The sequence below is a fragment of the Anticarsia gemmatalis genome, chromosome 21 (assembly GCF_050436995.1).
Source record: "Anticarsia gemmatalis isolate Benzon Research Colony breed Stoneville strain chromosome 21, ilAntGemm2 primary, whole genome shotgun sequence".
NCBI classification, from domain to species: Eukaryota; Metazoa; Arthropoda; class Insecta; order Lepidoptera; family Erebidae; genus Anticarsia; species Anticarsia gemmatalis.
Window position 1 is genome coordinate 4,075,997 of NC_134765.1, and position 17,922 is coordinate 4,093,918.

The 17,922-nt window shown below is 36.6% G+C and overlaps 1 protein-coding gene across 2 annotated transcripts in view; it reads left to right on the forward strand.

Moving 5' to 3' along the window:
• The window catches only part of LOC142981996 (rho guanine nucleotide exchange factor 17), a 132,278-nt gene that overhangs the window by 30,161 nt on the left and 84,195 nt on the right, over nt 1-17,922 (forward strand). For both annotated transcript variants that reach the window (XM_076128213.1, XM_076128214.1), the window contains exons 2-3: nt 14,867-14,981; nt 15,520-17,554. In XM_076128213.1, the coding sequence (XP_075984328.1) occupies nt 14,917-14,981; nt 15,520-17,554 (2,100 nt within the window). In that variant the 5' untranslated portion in view covers nt 14,867-14,916. The remainder of the gene's footprint in view (nt 1-14,866; nt 14,982-15,519; nt 17,555-17,922) is intronic.

Below are 17,922 nucleotides of genomic sequence, written 5' to 3' on the forward strand. Positions count from 1 at the left end.
ACATACACTTGCGAGATAAATTGTCAGCAAACAATCATCAAAATCCGTGCAATATTTGTTTACGTCTACTTCTTTCTACTCTTTTAATTAACCAATCGATCCTTAATGTAATCCAGTTTATTTAACACATTGACCCATGCCGGCTTAGGCTCGTTTATAAAACATTTACAAATTATACACTTCAAATTATCTTTGAAAATTGCTATATCTATTAGTGAAAACCGCACGACATTCGAACTGTTCAATAAATTAAATATTGTTAATGTTCAATTAGTTAAATTTCATTCCGAACAGCTAGATAGACATACACGGCGAGAGGGCTTTAAATAATGTATATGTATGGTTGAAAACTTTTTTAATATGCATTTTCATTGCAGTATATTAAAATCAATTAATATGTATCTATTCAATAAGTAGAACGCAAAATATCGTCTATCCTAAAACTAGGATTATGGTACTACGAGTATTATTCCAGTACACACGTATTGTTCCGACCAAAACAAAGAACATACTATTTGTTGTTAACCACTTAGTATTTGACGAATGTCTGTCACAAGCCTAATGAGATTTCTTTGTCCTAGCAACTATTAGTAAATTTGACAATCTTTATAATAATTTTGGTAAGTTGCCAACATTTTTGAACACTTTCATCATCAAGAAACACTTTCTAACGCTGTATATAGACTTCAGATGGAATTCTGTAATAGGTGCTCTTGGCAGTGACATAGATTAGGAAAAAGCCATGGAGTATTGAGCTCTTGAGATTATTTTGATTTAACGTCTTAAAAAGGACGGATATTCATTTTTACTTAAAGCTGTAAAATAAATTCTTAATGCTCTGCTAGTTAGTGGCTATCAATACAATTAAAACCATCTTTAAACGAAGGATAGGAAGTAAATTTGCCTATCTTTTTCGCTATGAAAGTGTCTTCTCCTGGAAAACGTAAATTCTTATATGAAAAAGATACAAAAGGTAGCTGAGTACTAAACTTTCACCTAAAAGGTTCAAACCCAGATTCCGTTTCCTATTTTAGCTAGTGATATCATACAACTCAATCCAATATGTGGATTAACTAGCCATAAGTTAAAAAAAAGCTGCAATAAAGACCGTGTGAAATCATCTTTCAATTAATACTCTGACTAGCAAACGGTAGCACTCTGATGGCAAAACTACTTACTATCTAAAAGCCTCCATTCTTTTCAAATCAAAGCACCCACAAACAACAGTTACATTATTATTCAAATTCATTATAAAATAACACAAATTCATTGTGTTTTTCTCCAAAAATCGATTTGACAAGAGTATAACAATAGCCTTTGATTCAATATCCCCGTTTAAGGTTGTTTAAGCCATATTATTGGTGATAAACATGCCAATATGTCGTATCTGGTTCACGTAAACGATCAATAATTTATATAAATGCTAATAGATGAAAATATTTGTTGTTAGTTGTTTGATAAACTGGTTTCGTTGTGTACTTTGGGAACCTATTTGTTGTGTTTGTAAGATTGATTTACATTTTCGATGTTTATTGTGAATCTGTGACCGAGACAGGTCTTCTTCCCAAAAAATATCCATTTTCGCAGTTAGTTAACGAGTTCTACCACTATCATAAGCGCTATAGCTTATGAGTATATATAAATGTATGTATTTCGAGAAAAAAGTATATAATAAGCGGATTTTCATGCAATTAAACACTAAGAAAGATGGTAAATTAGGTTAATCCATATGATGCTTTGACCCGTGAACTCTAAATAGTCTAAATCAGTTCAAAAGATAAAATATAGGACTTTCGCCGCTACTACTCCGTCTATTGGAAATTCAGACTGCCGGATACAAAATCTATGATCGTACATAGTTCATGCGTCAAAACGTGTGGTTTTGTGTTAATTATATATTTAAATACTGTGTTTCCTCCCGTGGGAGGTGTCTGTAATATACTTCGACGTAATAGAAAACATATTCTGTGTATTTTACATCGTGCCGATTGTGTGGACTTGGCCTATAAATCACGTATCGACTAGGGTTGTCACAATTGTCGAGGAACCGTTTTTTACATAAAAAAATATGTAATTGTGATATTTTTGATGTTAGCTTACAATTATCATATACAAAGGTTCCAGGTTATGATTATTAGTCCTTTGTAGGTTTCGTTAAGACAATTAAAGAGAACCTTACATATTACATTATATTGTTAACTGTAAAAACAGTCTGCTTTTATACTCTGCTTTGGACATAAATTTTACTTCATAATTCCGCTTTACAAGTTGACAGCCCTAATATTAACTAACTATGCACTGCCATTTCGTTATTTATTCCTTAATTATTTTCTTACAAAAGCTTTGTTGTTTGATTTACGAAAATCGATTAAACAGGATATAATATACAATGATTTTATTGTAGTTCGACTAAATAATTCACAATTTAACATCAACTTGACACACAGTGGGCGGGTTGTAGGATGTCTGGCCAAAATATCATTAATCAGAAGTATCGTAAAACAATAAAACGGTCGTTGTGTTATTGTGGGTTGAAACAGTTAGATCCGAGTAGGTATGGGATAATTGGGTTATGGGTTCAATGATAGAAATAGTCATTCACTTACCTACTGTTTGTTAGGATATCCTGTGTCACTTTGTATTGAAAATGTATTATGACTTCTAAGTGTTTTTTTTTTAAATTTTGCAGAGTAGGTTTATTTTGTATCTAGAGGAAATAAACGCAAATATGAATTTTCCTTTTGCTTGACGTATCGCTGCAATTAACACTGGCTATAGTCTCAAATTAAATTTCTAATGACTATAAAGTGGTAAATAAATGGATAATCTAACTCACCGTGCAATGCCTTACGTTTTCATTGCAAAATTGTAAAAAAGAATTAAAACAGGTGCAATGGATTATGAACTAATCTATTATGTTTATGAAAATGTACTAGATTTTTTCCAGCCTCTATTGTTTACATAGTCTTACTTTTTGTGCCTAATGGATTTCAGTTGACGTTGCCCAGCCGACAAAAAGAAAGCATCAACCGTGATTTATTAATAAATTAGCACACATATAGATCTAGAACGAACTCATAAACACAGGCAAAATTTCCACAAAAAACTAGATAGAATATCAGACATGTTCCACTTGGCTATAAAGTTATTGACTTCTCGCGGGAATCAAACTCGTAACCCTGAAATAAAACAGACACTTCGTCACGACGTCATTGGCCGCGCCGTCGATATGTTGCCACTCCGTCTAGGCGTTCAGCAATAAGTCATTTACTAGGTGCGCGTGCGCCGAAAATAGGCGACAATTACATGCTTTGTGAACGCGATAATAATAATATACTGTAGAAATGTTTGTTATGAATTTATTTAAATATGTAAACTGCTGAAGATGTAAGATTATTTTTTCTTGACGCCTATATTTCTTAGAACTAGACAGTGTATTAATTTATGTTTAAATACAGTTTTCCTTGTTTATTTTCGGTCCTGCGTTAATATAAACGAGCATTGCCTATCGTTCTGATTCTATTACAAAATGACTTCATGACTGCTGAAGATCCAAAACGGCGCGTTGGTAATCAAAGGTCACGAATTTCTTCTTACTTCTAATTTCGTCTTTTTATGTAGATATCATTATAATATACTTGATATATACTAAGATCAATTTTTCAAAAATATAAAGTTAGATTTTGGGCACCCAAACAATTTTTCTCAGCAATTTTGGTTATTACGGACCGTATCCATCTGTGCCTACAGAATATCAAACTTTTACCTTTACATTTCCTTATGGGGATAGTCGGAGTCTACGTAACGTCATGACATACGATTCTTACAGACTGTATGGGTATTAAATATCGGAAGCAAAGTCGCGCCAGGTATTTCCGTTGCAGATGTAGCCATTTAAACTTATTTTGAAATGAAGATTATTATAACTAAACTATTAAAAGAAAACTTAACATTTCATTTTGTCAATAACGAAATGTTATAAATTCTTTATTTTGTGCATTTGATGGTGAAAAATAGAGTATAAACGATTTTCGAGCATTAAATTGAGGATACCTGCTCGTTTAAAAGTTTTGAGTTATGTTTTATAATAGTAATATTAATAAACTTATTATGAAACGGTTCTGTTAAATATAAAAATCAGTCACTAACGATATTTCTGATGTCCGTTTATTTTTGTATATTAAATACTCACAAATTTTTCTTAAAAGTGTCCAACAAATTTTGTAGGTCGTCGACGGATTTTCGATATTAACAAGAGTTAAATTGACACGTACCACTTTGGTACAAGGTCGAGTTTAGTTCGACGACATGTGGGGACTAAAAATTTCTTTTTATAATCGGGTTTTAAAGAAAAGCACTGCATCGTCGCCCACGTCTTACGTTTCCAATATTAGACCGTGAGCACGGTTTACTACGCACAGAAATAACGAAACAAAGTGTAAGTGAAAATATTCACGACCATGTTTGGTACATACTTTTTTCCACGAAAACGTTGAAACGGCCCACTGTGCTTTGAATAAAAGATGCGAAATTGTCGAAGAGCGTCAACTGATAGGTAGTAAACATTGTTTTTTTGAAATAAAGATGTAAGTTTTATTAGGTATTCGTGTAATAAAAGTATAGATGATGTGTGAGGAGATTATGCGCCTACGCGTATCGTAATCAAGTGATAAACGGCATGTTGTAGGCGATGCGCCAGTTATTGAGTTTATGCTGTTAATATTATCTTCACCTAAATTTCACGAATGCTGAGATTGAATTTGTTTTGGTTGTGGCTATAGTCTCGTCTAATCGTAAAATTCTTTTTGACAATTCCACTACTAGGCAATGTGTTTGGACTTTATTTTAAAGCATTTGTAAAATCCAGATACTTTTTCGACGAAGGGAATGACTCTCGCTTGCTTTGTAATTACCATCCTTAAAGATAGCCATTAAGTTTAAATAGCAAAGCACATTTTTTTATTCCTAGTGAATATCGAATTCTTTTAATACAGTAACTTGAAAGCATCTGCCAAAAACAATGATCACTTTATAAAAAAAAAAACAGAACCCGGATAAATACCTCCCGGCGCCATAGCATTCTTGCTTACCTATCCAAGATTTTTTTCGCAACATAATTTAAAAGTTAAATCGCTCCAATTCGCTTTAACAAATAACTGGACGTAAGTAGATCGAATTATAGACGGAATCCTAATTTATAACACAAACATCACATCGAATTTACATAATCCTTTCAAATAGATTCGTATTTCTTTGTATGGAGTCTTTTATAGATTAATCTTATAAAGAATGCGGTAACTTTTTGCGTAGTTTTAAGCAATTTATTTTATTTCGTTATATTTATGTCGTAAAAATAAATTATGAGATTTAAATTGGTAGGTAAAAGGCATAGTGGATTAAACGTTAAACTAAATTCAGAGTTTTTGTTGTATGTAAAATGACTCAGAAAGTTGGATAATAACAATGTATTTTCTAGTTTTCAGTAGTGAGAGTGGTAGTGGTAGACTACGAGTTTTCCAAACTATCGTATAACCTTTTGAATTGAGTTCGACGTTTTCAAAGAAGAGAACTAGATGATACATAGTTTTTTTTAAATTTCACGATTTGATGCATTATTAGAAATGGACAAATGTCCTAGTATTTGTAAAGGAACGAAAAATAATTTCTATCATATACAGTGGCTCGATTCTCTCTATATCGACTACCGACAACCGACTTGTCATCGACGCCCCTCTGACGGGCGTCGTAAGAACTATTTTTGCAGTACATTCTCATTGTCAAACTTTCGATACTCAATGAACCGACTGTAAAGAATCGCGATACAGACAATTGTATCTAAACGTAGCATAACTGAACCGGGATACGTAACAATTATCTTTAGTATCAATCTATGATTCCACGAAAATATCACTATTTAATTCAAATACCCAAATACTTCTACTGACATTCCTTGTAATCTGTTACCTGAACACATTTATTATTAGTTAGAAGAACTCAATATTGAATCACAGGTCTGAAATAAAGCGAAAATGTCGGAGAGTGAACAAAATTAGACGACCTGAGATCAAGAATTCTATAAATATGTACATACCTATCGGTTGAACTTGTAGACATCTTTGAATCGAACAAGAATTAGCTGTAAGGTAAATACAACTTTATCTTTTAAAAGATTCTTTAGAAATTTAACTGTACAGTACTGTGAGTAGTATTAGTAGCTAGTGAGCTACTTACTAATTAATACTATTATTTAAACTTCTATTGCTTCATATACGTCTGTTAATTTTCCAGTATTAATTTACCTAAACCACCATCAATTCGTAATTTGAATAAAGTGAACTCTTAAATATTCTTTAAAAAGAATAACCATTTAAGACTCTTAGAAGCGATTTTCTTCTTCTATCTAAATCCGACTACAGCGTACCGACAAAGAACTATTGATTTCAAGTTTGTGTGAACGTCGAAAGCAGAATAAACACAAGATTTTAGTATTAACAAAGACAATGTTACCAAAGCGTGACAAATCAATACATTTATACCACACAAAGTTCTTCAAATTCCTCTCAATATCTCTCATAGTCGGAAGTTCTCTGGTTCTCAATAAATCTGGTGCCGACCAGGCCGTGGACTCACGCCAAGTGTTTCCGTGAAACATGCGCTTTAATGCACTACACTGTCTTCTGCACACTTCCTTGGTAGTTTGGTGTGATTTTTAATGTGTAACTGTAGTGACAATGGTTCGTACTTAATTTTAATGTGGTATTCAGCCTTGTTTCTTTAGTAATATGTTTTTGATGTAGTCAAATCTGTGTATAGGACCATAATATATTTTTAAGAAATGTTGAATAGATTAATTCTAAGACGGCATTAGCTTCCTTGTATACCAATCTTTTATGCTGATCTCCTCATTCAGCCCTTTTTTTTATTTTTGCGATATTTACTTGGGAAATCTTTGTCCATCTTGAAAAATAAATTTAAGGATACACACTACAAATTGAACATGTATTTTTGTTTTTTCGTTGTCTAAAGTCACATTGCGTTGAGATTTGCTTGCCCTATTTATCAAATTCTAACAGTCTATATTTCTTTCATTTTGCAATTCTGACCCAAATATCTTCAAGACTTACACAACTGCTCCAATATTCACTACATAAACTTTTCAACAAATCTCTTAAATCATAACTACGAACTATCGATCGCGAATCGTAGTATCGAGCGTAAAGACTGAAATAAAAATAAAGTACTTATTGCTGTTCTATTGCTCGGCAAGAGTCTCCTCCCAGATTGAGGGAGAGTTTACTCATAGACTTCACTATGGTGCACCTTGTGCAATATAGGGACGTTTAACTCTTCAATATTTCTCATTCATTCTTTCTTTTATTGATTTAAAGAACGCTCTGGCAAGCAAATTTTCAGCATTATGGTTTTCTGAGTTACTTTATCATTCCACTAGCTGACCCGCGCAACTTCGCTTTCGTCACATATGAGAGAATGGGTCATAATTTTCCCCGTTTTTGTAACATTTGTTACTGATACTCTGCTCCTATTGGTCGTAGCGTGATGACATGTTTAATTGGACTAGAAGTTCCTGAGATTACCGCGTTCAAACAAACGAACAAACAAACTCTTCAGCTTTATAATATTAGTATAGATACAAAACAGAAAAGTGATTGGTGAGGCGAATTCTAAGACTCAGCTATCACAGTACATCACGACATTAAATGCAACAAAAATATTGCGTAAATTTCTCAAAGTCTAGAACATATTGCTCAAATCCTTTTGTAGTGTATTATAATTGTTGAACCTTGAAATCTAGCAGGCGGTTTGATAATGAACTGAACCACTAGAAACAGACGATTTTGATAATGAACTACGACCTCTGTGTGAGCGTAACGAAAGGGCCTAGGAGTTAAGTCAATTAAGAATTGATATGAAAGAAGATTGCACCTCAATTGGTGGTTCCTAACTTTTGGTTCAGCTCCATCTTTGTGTATATTCGATTTGACTATGAAGCCTTCTAAGTTAGCTGCAGTTATTTAAAGTTTACGTAGAAGGCGCTTATTAACACGCTTTAACGGGTTTTAAGAATTTGCAAACGTGAATAGAGAATACAGAGCGAATGTAGACAATCATAAAATTTGTGAATTACAAAATAATGTGTTCCGTTTGTGACTTTACTGTGCTTTTTGACCCAAATCCTTTTTAAGCCTTCAATATTAGTCAAAATTTTGTGCAATTATTGACTTCACTGACTAAAATGTCGTCTTAATAAAGTATACTTGAGTTGTCTTGTAGACAGTTAAAAATGAAAAACACGAAACTAACTCCAAGTATTTTTACATCATTCAAACAAAACAATGTTTATAATCTTTCAATCTCATTATACTTTATTCAAATCACTTGTTATATTAACTCAAATACTCACACGTAGTTAGTTACGAGAATAGATAGTCCCGTATGATTCCTTATTTTAATAGACTTGTACTTCTATTTATAGATCACCGTGCGAGGTGTGAGATTGTGGTGAGTTTTCTATTATGAAGATGTAGATGTACTTTATTTAATAAGGTATCGGTAGATCGTTATCTATTCGGATTGGTTTTTCATTTGAAAATATGTTGGTCGGTTTGTTTTTTATTTAGAGCTTAATAAACAAGCTTAAACTAAGCATAACGGTTAATCAAATTCGAAGGCAAGGAAAGGTACATTACTTAAATTACGTAAAATAAAAAAAATACATTAAAAACTTAGCTCTAAAGAGTACTAAGTTTTAATTACATGTTTAAGTTGAAGTTTCCTGAAATGAAATTTCAAAAATATATGTTTAAAGAAATATTTTTCGATTACAGTTCGGTATTTTTTTAGAATAACAACTTAAGTAAAAGGTTTACCGCACTCATATAGAAACAAAGTTTACTTCCACATAGAAGTATATTTATATTATAACAACAGGATGGCGACCTTAAACCAGTGACCCTAACATTAATTAAGCGATTTCTATCAATTCGTCTTTCAACTAATGAAGACGACAGACGCTAGTCAGTCGTAGTACGTATTCAAATGATAACGTAACTATAATCGGAACTACGAAACAAGATATGTGCTGATCTGCAGGTTTATATTACAATACACATAACATTTCTTAGTATAGATTGTATACAGTTCATAAATAACATTATAATGTTTGTTTTGAACAGCATATAACCGAAAACTACTATGCGACAACATCGGTTATCTACAACTTGCTAGCAATTGAAAAAGGTTGGATAAAAATCAGATCAGCGTCTCTAGCGGGCACTGTAGAAATAGTTTTTTGCAGTACATTTTAAGTGTCAAACTCTCGATAATCGATAGTACCGACTGAAAAGAATCGCACTACTGTTATACGAAGAGTGAGAATTCAGAAGTGAGAATATAAGAAATAATTCTGCATTCTTTGAATGGTAGTTGATTTAGCGAAATACAAGTAGAGTTAGACAACCAAATACTTTTGAGCTTAATCCGGGTTTTGTGTCAGAATGATAAACTCTAAAAAAAAAGAGTACATATTTTCGTGGCTATGAAAAAGATAATTTCGAAGTAGTTCTAGGTACATACAAAAACATACTAACAGCATTTTGATATTATCTTAGAATACAAACACTATTCATATTTTTACGATTTCTTTGTGTGCATCTGGTATTTTTTACGCTAACATTGTAGGTGTTAAAGTTACTATGAGTAGATTTCGCGGAAAGGTGAATGTATTGTACCATTATATCTTAAACTTGCGAAATTCGCAGAAACGTGTTTTGTTTGTATTTGAAATCGGTGTAGTGTAAGAAATTGATGATTCCGCAACGTAAAGTTTGTAAAAAGTGGCATCTGAATAAATACTGGATTTATCGAAAACAGATTATGGTCTGATGGACTAGTTTAACTTTAAATATCAACATGCTTATACGAAACTTTTTCGCAAAATGATTTTCACTTATATAAGGAAATTACTTTTATACATATTATTTATTTATTAAAGAATGACTTAAAACTAAGGGGTTTTCTCGCGTGCTATATCCAAAACTGCGCCTATTTAATTTTGTTGATTTATATAATATTATCAGTTATACTTATCAAAAATGTAGTTCTTTACCTGAACTCGATACTTAGATAAGATTCTAGTGTCGGATTGTTCTAGCTCCCTCAAAATTTTTACATAGCCCATCAAGTTCATCATAATAGGCAGGTATTAAATAAATTCCCACATCAGAAATCTAAATCGCGTAAATCACCGATAGTTTACTAGCGCCTTAACTAAACTTATACTACTAACAAAATACACTTCTGACTTACACGCTGTTTACTCATCAAAATATTTATTATGAGAAATATTTTTACACCACTCTCTCGATCGATAATATCTTTCGACACGTCACTAATCAGATGGCTCTTGTAAATCAGTCTTTTAACATGGGAACCATTATCGGAGTTCCCTTTGAAACTGAAGCCGTAAGTGATCAACTATTTCGGAACTCCGCTTTATGTTACGTCGGTTAAGGTTGCCACGTGTTTAGCTTAAGTTAAAGCCGAAGAATTCTTCTTCTCGAAGAATTCTTGGAAATCTTTTATTTACAGTCGGCCTGTTTCTTGTACAAAACATATTGTAAAAGGATGATGGTACGAGTGAATTTGAACTTAAGTTTCTGTCAGTATCAGACAGGTGTTCTATTTGATATTGAGCTATTCAGGGTTCGTTGATCCATAAAATGTATTTACATATTTAAGCAAAAAGTTCGCCCTGTATCTGTTGTGATCCATCTAACAGAGATCTTTTGTAAATAGCACACCTCGGTAGGTGACAACAGATAAAACTATAATTAAGGCTAGTCAAAATTTGTGTAATTATTTGAATTGAAACACAGATTATGTGTTTCAATTTAGGTCATCTAAGTCATAAATGGTAGGGACAAATGAAATTTTTACCAAAGCGAAATAAGACTCATATTGAGGACTGTCTTTTAACAGCATGGCAACCCTACACATACTCAAAAAGACTTTTAATGGTCTCGTATACCAATTTATTATGGAAGAAAATGCTTGAAATAGGCTGAAAGTGATTTTGGTTGAGTTGTCCGAGTTAATCGTTTGAACTTTTTAATGTTTAATGTAGTTTGAGACTGTTTTGACTGCTTTTGTCTGTCGTTTGATAAGTAGGAAAATTATAGTACATAAAAATATCAGTGATATCTATTTTTTAAAAACAATAGGATCGTTGTAATTCTAACTGGTTTGCTTGCATCAATGTAAATTAAGCTAAAGAAGTTTGCAGGAGGTTGCAGCGGTCATCAAAATTGTACAAATAAAAAAAGTAAAACGTCAATTACAAATGTAGTTTCGGCCCGTATTCCGCTTAACGCTTCGTTCACGTGGAAAATATTTTACGGAAGAAAAGTTATCCATTATCTATCCAACTTATCAACCGTCTATGTGATTAATTCCATTAGAATCCATTTTCCAGGTTTTGCTAGACGTAGCTTGACTGATTGTGACTCGAATGCAATAAAATGTGAGAATGGAGGTCCATTCTCGTAATGGCCGTATTTTAAATATAAGTAGGATTATTACCGAATTTTAAATATAAGTAGGATTATAACTTAAAATTTATCTAACAATCTAAGTTTGCTATTTAACCTACAAAGCGTGGTGACAATCGTAGAGCGTGTGGGCGCTGCGGTTAGGAGCCTGCTCAGCCGCAGCGCAAGGCCGCCGGTTCAACGTACAGTGTTATCTTACCTGCTGACATAATGCAGGTGTGTGAATGCGATCGAGAATTATATTTGATTAGCTTTAGAGTTTAAGACATATATCTTTTGATTATTGGACTGAAAATATTGGGCTTCCACTATGCTTTATGATTTAAATAATAGATGCAAACAAATAAATATGAAAATGATCTTTGTGTGAAACTAGTACTTAGTAAAATCGAGGTAATCGGAAGTCCCTTTTCTAGTTCTCTATGAAAAGACAAACCCCTGTACTCTAGTTGCTCGGTTTTTAGAAACACACAAATAACGGAACAAAAAGTACCCGAAACGATTCAAGTGTAAAAATTAATACAAAAACAGGTTAACCATAAATATCTTGTAATAACACGTTTTCTTTCATGACACTTCATAAACAATTATTTAACAAAAAAAATCAAGTCTCTATTTATGTAGTAAGTATTATTCTTTGACAAAGTCTGTAATGCATAAAAACACTTTATGCAGAATATTTTACAATGTATCCAACCAAGTAAACAGTATAATTAATATATTGCTTTTAAATCGAAATAAAGTAACATTATAGGGAAATATAAAACATCTCAACATTCAGAATAATGACTTCCTTCTCGCCTCGTATGATTTTATTCCATACATATGTTGTGTGATATTAATTTGGCACTTAAGGGAAATTTATGTAGTGGGAAATTGAACATTATTGGCTTGCTTTGTGTATAAAGATGGACAATGTATGTAGGAAGGTCAACTTATTACATTATTTTATTACTTCTAGTCACCTCTTTTTCTTTTGAAGAAAAGTTGATGTTGTTTTAATACTGTAATATTGTCCTCCTGGCAATCCTGTAGCGCGATTCTCTACTGCCGGCACTATTGAGTATCGAGATTGATATTTAAATTGTACCGCAAAAATAGTTCCTACACTGCCCGCTAAAAGTGTTGATCAGTAGCTCGATTCTCTACCACTATCGACTACCGATAACCGGCTAGCTATTGAGACATTTTTCATGAAAATCTGATCAGCGCCTCTAAAGGGCTCCGTAGGAACTATTTTGGCAGTACATTTTTAATGTCGAAATTTCGATACTCGACAACACCGACTGTACAGAATCGCGCTACAGTAGGTACATTCTTTACTACCGACTACCGACAAACGGTTAGCAATTGAGAAATTTTCCAACAAAATCTGATCAGCACCTCTAGCAGGCATATTAATGTCAAACTCTCGATACTCGACAATACCGACTGTAGAGGATCACGTTACAGAATTTCATACTCAATTTCTCGATAGCTAGCCAGTTGTCGATAGGTCTTTTAGTTTTTAATTAAGATATTGCATTGACGTATTCTCAATAAACTGTAATGCATATCGTTTTAACATCGGAAATAATTGATGCGAATTGCATTGAAGGTCGATCGTATGATGATGAAATGATTTTATTAATTGCAGTTGTGTGTTCATTTAGACTGTTAGTTTTAAAATATATTTTAGTTTTTATTATTCGTGTATTGGAATAAACCAAATTGAACTGTGCTTATTTCCGTACTTATTTCCGAATAGAGATTCGTTTCTAACAGAGCAACCGTGGCAGTGGAAGAGATATCACAATAATTATACATAAAGTTAAATCTTCTTACACATCAAATCTTTTTGTAACTAGTGCATAAAAAAACAATAACCTATAACTACAAATTCAGACTTCACAAATTCATTTCAACTTCAAATTCATTCTTCACAAAGAATACTTATTTTATTACAAAACTGTTAGCAGAGCCCTCTGTCGAATTAATAAGGAAGCATTTTCCCCGCCCGCCCAGGGAACACCATGAAATAAACTGATCAATACCGGTTATCGCCGCCCGCCCTATAACATAGTTCTAATACGTTTAGCTAGATGGCGTTACTTGTATCTATTGCTCGTTCTTTTGTGCTATTGTTTTGATATAGAATGCAATTCAAAACAAAACGAAATATTGAAATAATTACAAAAAAATATAGTAAAACAATGATTTAACCAAAAATCTTTTTTGAATCCTTTTATGAAATACATAGGCAATGTACCTTAGAATACGTCACTCGACCTGGAAACAACTCCGAACTCCTTATTTATTGAAATAGGATAAACGTTAATATTTAGTTAAGTATTAAATATATGCACCGTATATAATACTAGGAAGTACACGTATGTAATTCTGTCTCAAGTCAAAATACTAGAAAACTATGTCAAAAAGTACAGAGCGAATAGTCTAAAAGTTTAGGGTAAACTACCAACACATGAAGCTCTTAAACCATGTATAAAACAAACTGCAATTAGTCGGTTTGAACATGGTGTTTAGGCCATTACTCCACTAACGTACTTCACGATGGTTTATAGCTCGTGCCTAAGCTCGGCCGTTTATGAGTGGGTGAGCACAACACCAACAAAACACTGTAAAAGTTAAGGAAGACATCTCCAGCATTGTTTTTATAGTCGATGTGCATTTTAGTCTAGAAAAACATTAAAAATAAGCAAAATTTACACTTTATATACCTACCTACAAAAAAAAGACAAAAATATTATAAAAATAATAAGGATAGGAGAACTCCTAGTTTTAGTAGTTACAGTATTAAGAATTGCTCCTCCATCGCGAGAACTTTTACATACCAATAAACAACTACACAAAGAAAGGTGTCAATACCATTGATTGTAATTTTGAATGTGGAAATGATAAAGGTGCGATGCAGTTACCATCGACGAAATCACGATAACACTGTTATTGGTCTGGGAATCGAACCGGTGTTTTCAAACTTAGTAGATGTCTTTAGGATTATTTTAAGTTTCAGTGTCTACTAATCGTTAGTGGCTTATAAAAGTTCCATAAATATATTTTCTTAGGGTATCAGCATTTAAATCCAACCAATGACACATAATTTGCGAATCATAACTTTTGTGTAATTTTTAGATGACTGTTACACATCTAGGCTTAAATAAATATGACTCGCGACTTACTGTAAGAGTAGGTATTTATAATTAGACTACTGCAAGCACCTTCTATATAAGGCTACTACATACTTTCTTATCAGAGTGTCGAAGTCCAAAGCTTGTAATTATATTGTGTTGTTATTGTTGCAGTGTGTGTAGGGTGCGCGGGCGCAGCATGCGCGGCGTCACGTGACCTGCCCATGGCGTCCGACGCGCGCCCGCGATCACCGCCAGATGGCGCTAGGAGGAGGCGCGAATACTCCAGGTATTACTCTATCACTGTTTTTGATTATGACTTTGACGATAGAGTTGAGTAAAGGAGTTCATGATAGTACTAGGTTGAATTTGAGTGCTTTTAGAACTGTTACAAAAATACCCTGTCGACATCAAACAGTAACCAAGTACGAATATTGTAAACATTGGTGCGAGGTCGTCGTGTCGCCAAATCGCCAACGTTCCACTATTTATAGACGACGCGTCTTCCGTCTGTCTGTCCGACACCTGCTGTTACCCAGACGCTTACTAATGTTTGCACTACATCGTTAGTATGTGGATCTTTTAGCGGCGGACTGTCAATTATAACGCTCTTCAAAGCGCAAAGACGTCTTCGGACACGAGTCATCTGGTCCGATATAACCGTTGAACCGTAGCGGAGTGGGTCGCGGGGAATCCTCCCGGAATTCAGCGGCGAGTCGCGGGGGAAGCTCGCCCGCTCTAAATCTGTCGCACTTGCCGCCAAGCTTTTCGGCGAGCCGCGCGCGCGCTCGTTCCCGCATCTAAATATATCGGCGTCGTGTGCGCAGGTCCCCGTACGTGACGCTGGGCGCGGTGCGCTACGCCGTGCGCCGCGCTCCGCCGCCGCGGGCCTGTCCCTGCCGCTGCTGCTCCGAGGAGGCGGTGGCGGCGTGCCTCGGCCGCGCCAAGCCCGATCGACGCACGCTGGATCGTATCCAACGCCGGCTGGGCCGCGGCGCGCGCGACGAGCGGCCCTCGTCGCGCCAGCAGCGCCTGCAGGGCCTGCAGGCTCTCACCGAGCGCCTCCTGCCGCGCGCCCACACTGCGCCGCCGCCGCCTCCGCCGCCGCCGCCGCCCCCGCCGCACTCGGCGCCCGTGCTGCCGCCGGTGCCGCCGCCCCGCTCCCGCCACCGGCACAGCCCACCGCGCGGCGTCTCCGTAGACCGCTGCGATGACTTCGATACTGACAACATCACCCTGGTTCGCGTAGAACCGCGCTCGATCGTCGGCTCCTACGCACAAAAGACAATTCCGTACCGCAGCGCGTCGTTCTCCCAGGGTGACTTCGCACAGGACAAATACTACCGCGGTCCTCGGCAACAGTCGATTTTCGATTTCGGAAAGCGCCCTGCTAAGTCAGGGGCAGAGTCCGCGTGTGCTAAACGTCGCGATGCTGAGACCGTTAGTCTCGCAACTGATGAGAATACAACGGAGGGTGGATCCGTAGCGTCTGTAGATTCCGCAGTAGGGTCTGACGAAGGTCTACTCGCGCATGCATCTCCCGCGCCGCGGTCTCCTCCACCGGACACGCCACACAAGCAGCTCGGTGCTCGGTCGCTGACGCACCCGCTGCCGCGACGCATCCCTCCTGTGCGGGAGGAGGGCCCGGCCGAGGCGGGTGGTAGTTTGCCTGCATTGATGGCACCGCGAGTTTTACACGAACTTCGCGAAGAAAGTGACGGCTCGCAAGCCGATAGTGCACAAGCTCATAGTGAAGGTACTTCGCCGCTCGAACCCCAGCCTTTTGCTTTTCCACCTCTCCCCGCTCCCCCGTCAAACGTGTGTGCTAATGTGGACTGTGATTGTTCTAATTTTCCAAGTACGATTGAGGAGGGTAACGAGCTTGAGAGTTTAATACCTGTGCCCGTGTATGAGTGTATAGTGAAACAGTGGTCAAAAGAGTTACCGTCGGAGGAGACACAACGATCGGACGCCGCATCCGATGGATCGTTGGATCGCGACAAAGAGGATGAAACAATAACAAGCGAGCAAGTTGCTAGTTTACTGGCTGCGGTGCAAAATCCTTGCACGGGCCCGGCTGGACCGGCCCCGATTGGTGCTAGAGAAAGGCGTAGACCGTTGGATAAAACTAAGAGACGAAAGGGAATTTATATTACAACACCGAGTGACGATGGTGGCGAAGAAGAAGGTCCACCGTCAGTGAACGGCTGCAGACGTGAAAATAGTGAAGCGTCTCTGCAAGATATGCGTTTATCCGCTGAAACACGCACGTCGTCGTTACTCGGTGACAAATCAGATGACTCCTGTACTAATGGACCACCAAGTCCGTCAGAGGCAGCCGTCCCGATGTGGCCGAGGTCCGAAGAGTTGAAGGCGAGGCGTGCGAGGTTTTATCAACAAAGCTCAGACGAGAGAGACGATGACTCATACCGAGCGAGACGGAAATATGGCGACTCGCCTTCTGAAGCCGACAGCGACACGTGCTCCAGAGACAGGACCGCCTCGCCTTCTCCATTCAGTCCGTCTGATAATTCAGATGTGGAAGCGAGACGTCAGCAATTTACTAGTAGAGGACCATTTGGCAAAAATTTGGAGGCACCAACGAGTCGCTCAGTAGAAGTTGGCAGAAGGAGTTTGTCTGACGCAACAGTGCCTAGTCGTAAGACAAGTGTTGGAGCAATGTCATCAACACGAACCACTGGTCGCGGTCCTACTCACGTCAGAGCAACATCTTCGCCGTCGAAGTTAGTTGGAGTGAAGCCCGGAGCCGACTTGCTGGCCGAGTTGCTCCGAGGCAGTTCCGAAGCGCTCTCGAACTCGTCCACCTTCGACAACGTAGTCCTGACGCTGCACCAGCACAATGTAAGTACATAAACATCCTCTGTAGTTGCTATTGACCCCGATTACATCCGCAAAAAGAGCAACAAAGTGAAACACTGCAAATTCTGTTATGATGTTTATTTCGGCAGAAAATAGCTTAAGAACAAACGATCTTGTGTTATTGCCAAAGTTTATTTGAGTTTATACACTGAGATTTTTGTCAGTTGTGTTCACGAATGCTAGCGAAATATACAATTTCGGTGGCGGTTTTTGTTAATCCGCGATCATATTCATGGCCATGCGTTGTATTTAAATATATTACTCGAGTTCCCCGCCGTTTGTGGGGCCAATGTCGAGTGAATCACGAAACAGCTGTTCCAGAAGCATTAAAAATCTTAAGGGCAATCGTG